Genomic DNA, 14,506 nt, shown 5'->3' on the forward strand with positions numbered 1-14,506 from the left:
CCTGTTCTCACCAGGCTCTGACAATATTAAACTATTTTGGCACTCCTGTCAGCAGAATCAGGGATCAAATGTCTTATAACTAGTTCAAGCTGAAGTTTTGTCAAAATCATGCTTGTTTTATATTGGAGAGGAATATCACAGAATCAACCAGGTTGGAAGAGACCTCAGGGATCATCGAGTCCAACCGTTGCCCTGACACCACCCTGTCAACTAGACCATGGCACTAAGTGCCATGTCTAGTCTTTTCTTAAACACATCCAGAGATGGTGACTTTACCACCTCCCTGGACAGCCCATTCCAATGTCTAATAACCCTTTCTGAAAAGAAATTCTTCCTAATGTCCAATATGGGATGCTTTGTTGTATCTATCAATCTTTCTTTTGGAGGATCGCTTCAAAGTAGCGAAGAAAGTAATGACTGGGACTTCAAAGATCAAGGTAGCATTTATCAGTGTCAAGTGTCATTGGAGTGCTCACATAATGTGTGTGCTCTTCTGTATCTCTTTAAATCAGCACATGACACAGGCTGAGCACTGCACTAATACTGAGCAGCAGCTATTGATGAGCCTGATTTCTTTTTTTTTTCCCTGTTAAATTTTCGTCTCACTGAACAGCATAAATGGAAGGCAGTCAGCTAGGATCTGATCTTCTCCCGTGATCCGTTTGGTGGGTGGTTTTGTGTGTACAGGTTAAATTTGAAGTGAATCATGTATTTTAAAGTATTCAAGGCTACCTAAACTGGGAGATGCTTGTAGTATTTTTTTTTTGAAAGGCAAAGCAGCAAAGCATTCACAGTTGGAGTCTTCAGCTTTCAAAGGTTCTCTTGGCTTTGGAACTGGGGAGTGTCCTTATACTCTGTTCTTCCTGTAAAGCTAAGGAATGGATGGACTCCTGAATTTGGGTTTTGGAAATGTGTAGTTTTCAGAGGCATCTCTGCATAGCATTGTTTTCAGTGAGCTAAAAAGCAAAACAACCTCACTGCTAGTATTTCTACTTTTGGCTGCACAAGAACCTTACAGGTGATGCGTTTTCATATGGAGCTGCATAGTTTGTTTCTTTGCATATTACTGAGATATTTTGGTATGTAAATTTCTTTTCTAGGAGTCATCATAGTCTAATTTCTTCTCTTGGCTCTTCTGCCATAATCCCCATAGCTCATAGGTCCCAGTCTTACTGCTGTTCCTTCAGATATGTTCAGCTTGTGAGACACTTCCAAGTCCCTCATGACTCAGAACTTGTATGTGCACCTGATCACCCATTCTTGCTTTTCTAGTCCTTTATCCTGGCCTCTTCTTTTAGAAGTTACAGAAAAATTATTGTTCTTATTTCAGGCAACCTTTTGTCATTCACATTCAAATAGGTAAAAAAGGACTAGTCCTGCATTACTTGATGTAGCTGTGTAGCAGCCCTCAGCTTATCTAATGCTATGTACACTTGGCAGTCTTTCTACAGCAAAACTGATTTAAACAGTATGTGCCCCACTTGGTTTACGCTGTGGTTACCCAAGAGGATCTGAGAGCACCTGTGCTCTGAAACGTCCGGGGGCAAGAACTACTTACAGCTCTACAGCTCCAGGCAAAGGAACAAAAAAGTATGTAGAGCCAAATGTTTCAGTTCAGTGGCCGAACAACTTTGAAAACAAAAATCATGATATGTAATCGACTGGGTACCCTTCTCACGTTGTCACACCTTGAATTGAATCCTCTGGATGTGAACAAGAGTTGGACCATGTGAATGAAACCGTAGGTTAACTGTTGCACATTCTTATATGTCCTGATCTGAATGCTGCTGCAGTATTTTAAAGTGAAATTCCAGGTATCTTTCTTGCCCCTTTGCGTTGCCACCTCTCGTGCAAACACCCCAGAGAGCTCAAGAAGAATTAGCAACAAATCTTAATCTAATATACAACAGAAACAGCAAATTCCTTTGAGTAATTTTTCATTCATCAAGAGATGGTGGAGAAGATCTGGGGCCACAGCTATCTGTTTAAAAAATAAATCTTTTAACAGGACTGTACTAGAGGTTTTTAGTGCTGAGCAGCCTTAAGGTTCTTCGGAAACATGTACTGGTGTTACAGAATTGATGCATTGTATTTTAGAGGTAATTTCACTGTATTTCACCATAAGTAGTTAAGTAGTTCTTATGTAAAGCACAGCACTCCAGGTTTCTGCATGAAGGACGTTAATATACGTAAGCACATTGTCTTGAATTCTCATCTTGCTGTGGTGGTTTGTAATCTGTTCGTCACTATGTGCAGGATGCTTCAAAGTGGAGTATATTCAAAAACCGGTTTGGAAGTTTACTGTAGATGGGAAAGTGTTTAGTCAAGGAGGGACAATCCTTGGCTGAATATTATTTAGCAGCCAAATGAGTTTGCAGATGCTACAAAGCTGTGAGGCTACTTGTGCCTGTTGGGATTTTGGATGAGGTTTTGGATGAGTGATTTCTTCAGAGAATGGCCTGAAAGAAATCAAATGCAGTTGAAAAGGAGAGACACAAGATCATATTATTGCACAGGAGTGCTTAACCACGTGAACACAAGATGGGGAGCAGAAAAGGAGTAGGTGGGCCACAAGCTGAAAATGAGTTAAGTGTTATGCTGCAGTGAGGAAGGCAAAAGGCAGGAAAGTATGGCACAGGAATATATCCTACTCAGTTCAACACATGCTGCCTCATCTCTGGCACTGTATAGCCAAGTGGTCAGACTAATGTCCATACCACTGTCAAGTTGGTGGGTTTTGTTTTTTTTTTTTTGGCATTTTGGCACAGCTTTAAGGGTAGAAGAAAGCCAGGGTGGTTTTGTGGATGCTCTTAAGAACATCTTCATCATTGAGAAAGTATGCAAATGCTTCTCTGATTTTTTTTTTTGTGAATATAAGGTGGAGGTCCATGTTGTTGTGGAGTTGATTGTATTAGGCTGTACATACCTGCATATTAACAACTAAATATTTCTAATTCTACTGATGTTTTGAGTTTCTATTTAATTGGCCATAAACAATGGCTTTTAGATCAGTTTTATGTAAGCAGGTGATGCAGTGCACCTGGCAAACATACTGTGTTTGAATTTGTATTTGCTTCCACAATTTAACTCTAAAAGTACACAGAAGCAGTTAAAGAATCAGCTGTTGAAACACAGATCAGTTGTAGAAAGTCACAAAAGAGGGGTAGCAGAGGAACCTGACCAACAAATCCTGCAGCTGACCTCTTTCTGTGCACAAGAAATTGTCTTTACTAGGGTGTGTGGCAATGTACTTTGCACCCTTGGTTATAACTAGGTCTTGGGAAGTTGCCTGTCTGCTTTCAGAAATTGAAGTAGTTTGCTGTCCTAGTTGAGTTTCATGCAAAATTTGGAATATTGGCAAAAGTGAATATCTATTCTGGAAATAAAGTGGCATTTCTTCCTTGGTTTCAAGAGAGTTTCAAGGTTAGGACTTGCACATGTGCTGTTCGCTGTGGAAAGCGCTGCCAGTGACTCTTCTGCCCAACGGGTGTTGCTCTGAATACTTGTATCATGTTTCACCAGCTTTGGCTTAAACATCAGTTTGTCTTGCCTTTATGTTCATTATCCCTATTCTCCTGTAAATTTGCTTCTGCCAAATGTCCTTACAGATCCCTCAGGTACAGCAACTAGACAGCTGGAAGTTAAAGACTTCACTAAACATGTGGTGAAGCTTTTAAGTTGCAATTAAGATACAGTGGAAAATTTCCGATGAAATAGGGCTGGCAAGTGTTATCTTGGATGGGGTTATGCAGTGAAGTCCTTGCTTTTCTCGAGTCTTCCCTGGAAGATTTCTCATTTAACACTGGGGAGGTGGGGGGGCATGGCTGGTATTTTACTTGAAGCCGCTTTTTTCAGCACAGTAAAAGAAATGTTACATGTGATTATTCACATTATCCATGTGTAGGAAGGAAACAGCAGATGCCGTAAAAAGTAAATTCTTGGACTGGTAAAATAGGTTGAGCTTGGCACTTCAGTGTACTCCAGGCTAATGAGTTAGCAGATTGTGTAATTTCTATCGTCTCACAGACTTAGTGGTTTGGAAATGAATTACAGGATGATGGAAGAAGTTAACTTGGAAAAATCTTGGAACTGCTGTAGCTAGCAGTACTTTCTAGATTTATGATAAATATAGCAACAACTAGTATATGCAGTTGACTTAGCTTACAGTTAAACTAATGTGTTAGTTTAACATCTCTTATTGCAGGAGCTTGTTTTGTGAGGATCACTTTAGCTCTTCTGAGATAGAGGAAAGGCCATGCAAGAAGGGTGTGCGAAATGTAGATGCCCAACAAGGCCAGAACCTTAACGAGTGTGTCTCTCGGAGGCCACAGATCCAGGGCTGAGTTGCTCTCTTCACCTGCAGAGGCCTTCTTGTCTACATGATGCTATTTGCCATTTAGTTTTCTTTACAAGACCTTTTGCCTTATGGGCCACCTGTCACTCTATGCTTAGAATGAAACACAAGTGTAGTTGCTTGCAAATGAGGCTTCATTTCTTTCTCCTCCTCTCATCTCAGTGACTTTGTGAGCCTTTCCAAGGACAAGCAGAGGAGGAAGGGGAAGAGGAGATCTGGGGCTGATGATCTTACAGCAATTTTCCAGTTCTTCTCTGGGTATCTGTTTGTATGTAAGATAAATTTCAGGAATGGCTGTTATCCTACTAAGTCTTTTGCACCCAAAGTTTTTGCAAGTCCTACTGACTTTTTTTTTCTTAGCAAGTATCACAGAATCACAGAATCAACCAGGTTGGAAGAGACCTCAGGGATCATCAAGTCCAACCGTTGCCCTGACACCACCATGTCAACTAGACCATGGCACTAAGTGCCATGTCCAGTCTTTTCTTAAACACATCCAGAGATGGTGACTCCACCACCTCCCTGGGCAGACCATTCCAATGTCTAATAACCCTTTCTGAAAAGAAATTCTTCCTGATGTCCAACCTGAACCTCCCCTGGCGAAGCTTGAGGCTGTGCCCTCTTATCCTATCGCTAGTTGCCTGGGAGAAGAGGCCAACTCCCACTTCACTACAACCTCCCTTCAGGTAGTTGTAGACTGCAATAAGGTCACCTCGGAGCCTCCTCTTCTCCAGGCTAAACAACCCCAGCTCCCTCAGCCGTTCGTCGTAGGTCAGACCCTCCAGACCCTTCAGCAGCTTGGTCGCCCTCCTCTGGACTCGCTCCAACACCTCAACATCTTTCTTGAAGTGCGGGGCCCAGAACTGGACACAGTACTCAAGGTGCGGCCTCACCAGTGCCGAGTACAGAGGGACGATCGCTTCCCTAGACCGGCTGGCTACACTATTCCTAATAGAGGCCAGGATGCCATTGGCCTTCTTGGCCACCTGGGCACACTGCTGGCTCATGTATCTGATACTGTTGTTCTGTGTTGGATACCAAATTGCCTCAAATACTAACATTTCTTGCTGTAGCATGCTTCCCAAGCTGTTGTAGGAGGGAATGGGCTGTATGGTGTGCTGCTGTTATGAGGGGGTTGGGGGTGGGGAACAACAAACCAAAAACCAGAAAAACCTGCACAGAAAACTACACCCAAAGGCACAAACCTCCCCCCCATGGTCTTGTTATATAGCCTGTGTAAGAATATTTCTAATGTTTTATTACAGTATGAGGAGTCAACTCTTGTTTTCAGTGAAGTCAGTAGAGCTCTGTTTAACTTAACTCTGTTTACATTGAATTCCAAATTCACTCTAAGCATCATGTGAAAATATTAATATTTGCTCTGTTAAACTACAAAATAATAGCCTGGGAAATCCCAGAATTTGTTTGTCAGTTCTGTTACTTCAGTACAAAGCTGGGCATAGCAGTGTTTTTCTGAGGCTTTAGAGAGTGAGAATATACAAACATGATATTAAAAGGTTTGTTAAAGATCCTGAGAGTGCAGTCCAGAGAAAAGGCCACACAAACTCTGCTTCCGGGTGTTTTCATTTTCTGCCTGTCAACAAATTATACTTTGCTATGGATATTTATAATAGTGTACTAATAACCTTACGCCATGTTTTGCATGGAAACTGTGCACATGCAGAACAATAAAATCTGAAAGTTTGTTTTACGACAGTATTTGTATTTGGGGTTGTGACTTGTTAACATGGAAATGGGAAAACAAACAGGAAAATCTGATGGGGTAGGTTTGTTAATGGAATATACCACCATGTCTTGAATTTAACTCAAGCATAGAGACATTAACCCTTAAATGCATTTGTGTGAGTCAGAATTGTTCATATTTTTAGACTCAACTCCCCCAGCCATGTCAAATGTGCAAAAGTAGAACAAAAAAGAAATGAAAACCTAATTTCCTTAGCTTCCTTAGTTTGAGCTCTGCGGTTGACTTTTTGCAATCTGGCCAATCCTTTTTTTTTTTTTTAATGTTTGTGCTTTGATTTACTTGGTGGTCTTGTATGAATGGATTCTTAAGCACTTGTGAAGCTCTAATTAAATTAACGTTGCTCTGATTCACAGACAGTATAAGCATGTGCATATGTCTTCTGCTGGCTACTGAAGTGTCCATGTTTATTTGAATAGCTCACTGAATCAGGGCTACTAAACCGATGGACTTTTCAGTTGATGCACCTGCTGACCTTTAAGTAAAACTATTTTTAATGTTCAGTCGAAATTTATCTGATATGCCAGTACAATAAGGTCTGATGGGCAGGCACCTCTCCAGGTTTCCCCAGAGCAGCTGGATGCTCTGCGTGTCCAAAGGAAATCTTAAGGGAGGAAAATCCAAGTTCATTACAGATAAGTGAAGTGCTTGTAATATTCTCATCTGTAATACTCTATTTTTGTCAGAACTTCTGACAGACTTTCCATTTACTCTTGATGGGTACTCAGTAAAAATGGCAGGGATATTCCAGAGGTCTGAGTTTATCCATCTACGTTCTTAGGACTGCTATTGATTTCTGCTCCATCATGCTTGTTCTAGTGAAGGACTGATTTATTCTTGCTTGATGTGACTCAAAGAAGAAACTTATCCCTTGATGTCCAACACAGAGTAAAAGCTAGGTATCAAAGTAGAGATTTCTACTCTAGTTATCAGTAATAAGATGCCCATGGAAGGATATAGTTCTCTGTGGTTTACAAATATTTGTTCATCTGCTTTCTTAGCAAGTCTTTATTATATATCCAGTGAGATCTGGAGCTTGTTTCTTTTGCATAATTGCACTGGACGACAGAGGCGGTAGTTTGTTTTCTTTTTAAAAACATAGCATTTGTAAGTAGTTGGAAGAAACAGAAATAATTAGTGTTTTTTTACTGTATAAGCTATTAGGCTGTAAGTTAGCCATGCATATGGAATAGTATATTGAGAGCTTTACAAAATGCTGTTTAAATGAGGTGCCTGACTTGTAATCCTTGATTTATAGCTTTTTCGGGTATTAACCCTGTTACTAATTCTGTGACATCTTGTATGTAAGATGAGTAAGTTCAGTGACCAGGGCATGGATTGGATGAGGCTTATGCATAGCCACAATAATAATCTATGGAGAGAATAGTGATCTCATCTGAGAACAGTCACTTTTTGTAAGTCTTCCTGTTGCCATATGACTTTTTCTTTTGGGCAACAGATGATGGATATTGAATAACCCTCCTGAACCTGCCCTAAGGTTCTTGTCTGCCTCTGCAGGAGGGGTGGTTGGGCCCTGTCCCTTCACCTTCCTTTGGGTCAGGTGCAGAAGCAACAGGAAAATGAGGGTGTTTCCTCTGAAGTGCCAGAAGGTCTAGAGAGGGAGTAAGGGCAAGGACTGTCTCCCTTGCTTTCAAATAGTCAGAGAAGTTTTTTATCCTGTGGGTGGATTTGGGAGAAGAACGTGGGGTAATTCTGCATTTGAGAGCAAGAAAAGGTTTGAGCAAGACAGAGGAAGCAGTAAAGAAAAAGAAATGACACTTACTCCAAGATCCCAGGGGCAAGGGTTCTTTGGGTAAAGTCATCAGTAAGAATTTTAACCCAACTGTATCCCTTATACCATCCTTGGGATTTCTGTGAATGTTGTCACTACACAGTAGTGTTGAAGTAGATAAAACAGCTTTTTTTCCCCCCAAGACATATCCTTGTTTTCCCTGCACCACTCTGTAATGGTTTAAGCACAGTCATCTACTTTGTGTTAAATTTTTGGGTGCACTGTAAATAAAGCATGCCATGAAGTCATAAATCTAATCCCTCACAGCTTAATGGGGAAGCAGGGAATGATGCAGTCGTTCTTGTAATGAAGAAGGTGCAAAATGTGATCTGTCTGAAATAGCTGAATTGTGCACTGTGTTGTACTCATTAACTTAATCTCTAAATTTGCCTCTGGTTTGGGGCTAGTTTCTTAGTGAGTGAGAGTGAGTTTGTTTTGACTACCATACCAATGAGTGTGGTGAGAGAAAATAAATTGCAAAGCAACTTCCCCCCCTTTTTTTCCTCCCCTTTGTGTGAAAGTGGCCTGATTCTCCTCTCACCTGTTTGACCCAGGAAAGCTCAGTCATTCTGGCTACCTGATCCTCCTCCTTCACTCAGTAATGCCATCTTGACTGCTGTCATGTCCTCAACTTCTTCACTACCCAAAATACACTTAATTTCCAGTGTTTCTTGGGGCTTCCTCCTTGCCTACATGCTGTTCTACATTTTGCTTTGCTTGTGAGGAGAGGTGACCACTCTCCCTTTGTTTACTTTTTGATCTGCTTCCTACAGTTCTTGATGGTAACTGGGGATCGAGGGCTCTTGCATAACAGACCCTGCACCTGGCTTGGGAGGCCCCTGAGCTGCCCACTGTGGGGGCCTAGAGGCTCTTCTGGGAGAGACAGTATATGCTTGCTGTATTCTTGTACTTGTTCCTGGCTGGTTGATTTTGGCCACAGTCATGATCTGGTTTGAGTGTGGCTATTTTTGTCTTTTATTTTACTGGCTTTATTTGTGTAAAACTGATCTAGTCAAACTTGAGAACTTTACGCAGCAGATGACTGGAAGTCCTGCCATGTCTAGCAATTTTGTGATACATTTCAGACTTAAACATATTTGTCAAGTTTGATATGAGAAACATGATTCAAGGCAAGCAAAAATTTGTAGCCTCTAACCACGGTACACTCAATCTTGCTGCTCGGTGTACTGTGGTGGTTGTCTGTCTTGGCAGAAGTCAGATCGATTTCACCCAGTATTACGCATAGGAAACATTTTAAAAGTTAAATGATTATTTAATTTGGGAATAAGCTAGTGTATTTTTTTGAAACAAGGAGATTCTTATTTGGGTTGGAAATAAAAAGATAAAGGAAAAAATCCTTTACCGTGACCTTATGAACATGGGCGTTTAAAGATCATTGATGTAATCCTGTAGTAGAAATCTTTGTAAAAAAAACTTAAATCAACAGAAAGGGAACACTTTTGTTGCTGGTTGTTTCAGTAAAGCATTACTAGAATGGTCAAAGTCCAAAATATTTGGGATGATCCTGCTGTTACTGTGAGGGAAGTAAAGTTTCAGCTGGTTGCGGTTGCTGATGGCTGCGATCAGGATACCTCTAGCCAGGGTGGATATTACTATTACAACCTCGTTAGAACTTTGCCACCAAAATGGGAGCAGGGGAGAAAGTGAGAGGAGCAGAGGACAGCGTGGTGGTGTGCAGAATCCAGCCCTCCGGAAGGCTACAGTATGAGATGCCAGGGCTGTGATGGTAGCTCACGGGACGGTGGCTGTTGGGAGTCTGGGAAGCACCAGCAAGCTGTGTAACTTCTGAGCAGCCATAATTTTATTGGCGCTTGGCCTCTAGCGAGTGTGAGAATTTGGGTTAGTGTGGTCTTTCTTACTGAAGTGTAGTAGTAAGAAAAAGAAGAGGGGGGGGTGAGAGAGGTCTTCCACCATAAGCCAGAAGCACTGCTTGTGGCTCTTCATCCTGGAGAGTGCGGAGCAGCTCTGTCTCCAGTAGTTTGCCGTACTGAATTGATTTACCTGAGCTTCTGTGAGCACTGTAATAGTGTCCCTCTGGTCAGCTATTCTGGGTGTCTGTGGGAAGGTGTTGGGGGCTGCAGGGGCCTCGGTGAGGAGAGGGTTGGTTCCGCAGGGCACAGCTGAGCCCCTCAGCCAAGGTGGCAGCACCTCTGGGAAAGCATGTTTAAGAAAGGACAAAAGGCTGCACAGATGGTGAGGGGAAAAAAGTGAGAAACAGCCCTACAAGCACCCAGGTCAGAGGCGTTACCCATCACTTTATTCACAGGAGAAAAATCCACCTCGGTATGACACTTCTGTTCTTCAGAGTGCACAGAAACAGCTTGTGAAAGCTTAGATAAGAAATTAAGCTGTGGCACTAGGAAGCTCTTTGTGTTGTTTTTTTCCCATCTCTGCTCTTCATGGATAGATGCTGGAGAGATCATTGAAGGAAGTCTTTTAGTAATGTAAATTTGCTTCCCACTGTTTTAGTAGTGCAATATGGAACTGGAGCTTTTTGGCTCAGATGTCTTTGATGTGGAAGAGATGCAACTTCAAATACTTCTTTTGCCATCTTCATAAGGGGGTTCACATATGCAGATTTCCATACATCTTTGGTTGGCTCAACCATGTGCAAAAACCCTAACTCCTGTTCTCATTTGTATGTAGAGAGAGAAATCCAGACTGCACATCAGTGCTGGCCTTTGTTGAGGTAACCTGTTCCTCAGGACAAGCAGGTGTGTCCAGAGTAACTGGTTTAGCTACCTTAGGTGTGTGGTTTTTTTTTTTTTTTGAACATCCATGTGTTAAACTGGAGGTGCAAATAGAAAATGCAGCATTTGGCAACAGTTTGTGGCTTTACAATCCTATGGAGAAATCTGGATCTATAAAACAATGGGTTGCAGTGAGCCGTAAATATCACATTTTAATTTCTGACAGTTACAACTCTGTTCTAGTGTTTTTTCTGCTATATAAAGAAAAATATATATTTTTATTAGACCAACACAGACAGATCACAAAACAAGTACCTTTAACTGTCAATAAGCAGAAGTATGTGTAACACTTGGTTTAGCACAGTTATTCAAAGTTGCACAGTTAAGATGAGCAGGGGTGCATTTTCTTTTTTTTTTTTTTTTGGTTGGTTTAAGAGTGGAGAGAACACTAGACTGGGAACTTGGTGAGGATTTGCTAAAACCAAACCCACTTATTTTTGTGTATGCCGCTGATACTGTTTTTTGAACAAAGGGGAAAAACTGAAAAACTATATAATCCAGCAGTTAGTGAGCATTTGTCACGTAAAAGCAGTGTTTGACTGGTCCTGAAGTCTTTGCTTTTCGTGTTCTGCCATCCTGTGTCCTGTGCGTTGAGACCTTCTCTGTCAAAAAGTGCGTGTACACTTCAGATCACGAGCACCTTCTTGAACTATTTAGCAGTGGTTAAGTCAGCTGGAACTAATGGTTAAACTAATGTGCATCGGAATGGAACAGACTGCTCTAAGCATGAATTTCGCTGCAGTAGGATACTTGAAATATTTGGGGTGACAGTGAAACATGAACACTTGATTTCCTCTCTTCCCCCCCCCCCACCCCCACCCCCCCTCCTCCAGCAGCAGCTATCAGTGAAAATGTTTTTGGGGTAGGGAATACTGTTTGAATAAATAGTAATCATTGGAATGGTGTCAAAAGCCATGGAAGGCATTAGCTTACACCTGCCCTACAGCTGAAGGGGATGTATCACAACTATTGTGGGCCCATGCGTCACGCCGGGGTGTGTAGTGGAGGTGCCAGAGTCTGCACTGAAACAAGGCATGTGTTCCTAGGCCAGCAGATGCAGCTTTTGCGCATTTGTGACCCAGATTAATATGTCTGCACAAGGTCCTGTTAAAACACGAACTCATGTCAGTGCTAGTTCGGGTGCACATATACTGTGCTCCAGTGCATAGTCCAGAGATGCCTTGTCTGCAGTTTGCATGCACTCTTCTTGTGTTAAGAAGAAACATCATTTCTTTCTGTTTATTCTGCAGGCAACAAGAGCCTCTCTGACTCAACATTGTACCAGTTTGGGGGAGTCGCTGGGTAAGGAAAACGATATTGCTCTGATTATTGATGGCCACACACTGAAGTATGCCCTTTCATTTGAAGTCAGACAGAGCTTTCTGGACCTGGCACTCTCCTGTAAAGCGGTCATTTGTTGCAGGTAAGAAATTCTGGGACTTTTTCTCTTAACAAAATGGGCACAAAGTCTGTGAAACTTCACCTGATTTGTTAACTTCCCTTTCATGCTTATAGTGCTTACAGGAAACATAGAAGTAGGGGAAATAGTGTGATATTTAAGAGGAAGCAAGCTGCAGTGATGGTGAGGCACTTCATAATGTAATTCTGTTCTGTGGAACTATATGAAGCAAGGCTGTGCTGGGAGGAGTAAAGGAGGGCTGTAGAGAGGTATTCCTCCTATACCACAGACAGATCTGTGAAAGTGTTCATAGGGCTGCCTGACAGGCCAGCAAAATTTAAGATTTCAGTTCTTCCCGTCCTACAGGATGCTCTACAGTGCAGCAGTAGAGCTTGTACACCTTCAAGGTGAGCATTCAATCAGCTTCATGTTCCCTCCTGGTCGTAGAACTCTGCTAGTGCTTGGAAGCAGTCTCAGAAGTGTGCTGGAAAGCAACTTGGGTAGTACCTTCTTTCCTGCTCCTATGGAGGAGGAAGCAGGTCCTTCACTAAAATTCAGTGCCACCTAATAATGCAATTCCCTCTACCACAATCAGTCCCAGCTGAGTCCAATCTCTTTTATAAAATGATGAAAGATCGTGAGAAAACATTATGCCTGCTTGCCTGATTATAGTAGACACTGATGAAGAGGAGTGGTATGGATGTGGTCATTTGTAAGCAAAAGGAACTGGGTAGCAAGAAGTTCATGTGACAGTTCAGTTCAGTGCTAGAGAACATCTCTGGATGAATTTAAGTTTTCTTGATTTATCAGTTATGTATGCTATGCAAGAATGTGTGTAACAGTGCAATTTGCCCTGTTTTAAATGTTAAACTACCCCTCGCTTTACTAGGTCACAGCAGAATTTGACGCTGTTTGTGGATTTAGCCATACACAGATACGGTCCCATGTCATGACTACTTCAGAAGGAAGGAAATAAGAGCCCAAAGAAAAATGAAAACCAAAAGCTGGCCTGCTTTCCTTTCTGTATAGCAGGAAGGCTATATCATTTTTAACTTTGAAAGATTAAGCAGCTTTGAGGACTGTGTGTGTGTCTATGGATGTGTTTGTGCTTGTTGTTGGTATTTGGGGAGAACTGTGACCTAGAAGGGATTGTTGGTTTAGGTGGACAGGAAGTTTTATCTGCATCCTAGAAGCAAGACCTCCTTTGTGGGGAATAACCATATGGAGACCTTGTACTACTGTTTTGCAGTCTTACTTATCGTATATGTGTGTGCACTAGCATACAAATGTTGCATGGTGAAAGCAATTGCAGTCCATGCACCTTAAGCAGATGAACCCGTTGACTTTTTCCATCTCTGCCTAGTTTCTTTCCAAGTGCTGGGACTCTTGGACTGGTGTACTGCAGGGTGCAATACTGGGGCTAGCACTGTTCAATGTCTTCATTAATGACCTGACAGTCAGATGGAGTATATCCTCAGCAAGTTCACAGACAATACAAAACTGGGAGGAGTGGCTGATACACTAGATGGATGGTTCTGCTGCTGTTCTGAGGGACCTTGACAGGCTGAAGAAATGAGCAAGAGAGAAAGCTCATAAAGCTCAAGAAGGGGAAATGCAAAGTCCTGTATCTGAGGACTTATAGCCCCATGCATCAGTAAATGCTGGCGGTTGCCAAGCTAGAAAGCAGCTTTGTCCAGAAGGACTTTAGGATGCTGGTGGACAAGCTGACCACGATCTAGCAGTGCGCACTAGCGACAAAAAAAAGGCCAGCAGCATCCTGGACAGCATTACGAAGAGCACTGGTAGCAGGTTGAGGGAGATGATCCTTTTTTTTTTTTCCTCAGCACTGGTGAGGTCACATCTGCAGTTCTGTGTCCAGTTCTGGGATAATGGTTTAAAGGAGAAAGTACAGTGCAAGGCCACAAAGATGGTTAAGGGACTGGAGCATCTTTCATACGAGGAGAGGCTGAGAGAGCTGGGACTGCTCATCCTAGAGAGAGAAGGCTCAGAGGGGATCTTATCAATTTGTATAAACATGTAATAGGAGTGAATGCAGGTGAGGGAGACAGGCTCTTTTCTCTAGTGCCCAGTGGCAGGACAAGATGCAGCAGAAATTAAAACACGTGAATGTCCATTTGAACACAAACCCACTGTATTACTGTGAGGGTGGTCCAACACTGGAATGGGTTTTTCAGGGAGGTTGTGGAGTCTCTGTTCTTAGAGACATGGAAAACCCAACTGGATGACACTGTGCTGGATAGCCTGCTCCAGCTGACCCTGCTTTAGCCAGGGGCGTTGCACTAGCTGATTTCCAGTGGTCTCTTTCAACCTGGGTGATTCTAGGATTCTGTGACTGGGGACGAATGTCTCGTTTTTTCCAGCCAGTGCTCTTTGGCCTTCTCAAGTCCTGTTCTAAACGGTTGTCAAC

At 42.3% G+C, this 14,506-nt stretch overlaps 1 protein-coding gene across 2 annotated transcripts in view; it reads left to right on the forward strand.

Moving 5' to 3' along the window:
• Positions 1-14,506, forward strand: part of ATP8A2 (ATPase phospholipid transporting 8A2) — a 316,393-nt gene that overhangs the window by 91,252 nt on the left and 210,635 nt on the right. For both annotated transcript variants that reach the window (XM_068422488.1, XM_068422495.1), the window contains exon 24: positions 11,930-12,102. In XM_068422488.1, coding sequence (XP_068278589.1) covers positions 11,930-12,102 — 173 coding nt within the window. The remainder of the gene's footprint in view (positions 1-11,929; positions 12,103-14,506) is intronic.

The sequence above is a fragment of the Nyctibius grandis genome, chromosome 2, assembly GCF_013368605.1.
Source record: "Nyctibius grandis isolate bNycGra1 chromosome 2, bNycGra1.pri, whole genome shotgun sequence".
Classification (NCBI taxonomy): Eukaryota; Metazoa; Chordata; class Aves; order Nyctibiiformes; family Nyctibiidae; genus Nyctibius; species Nyctibius grandis.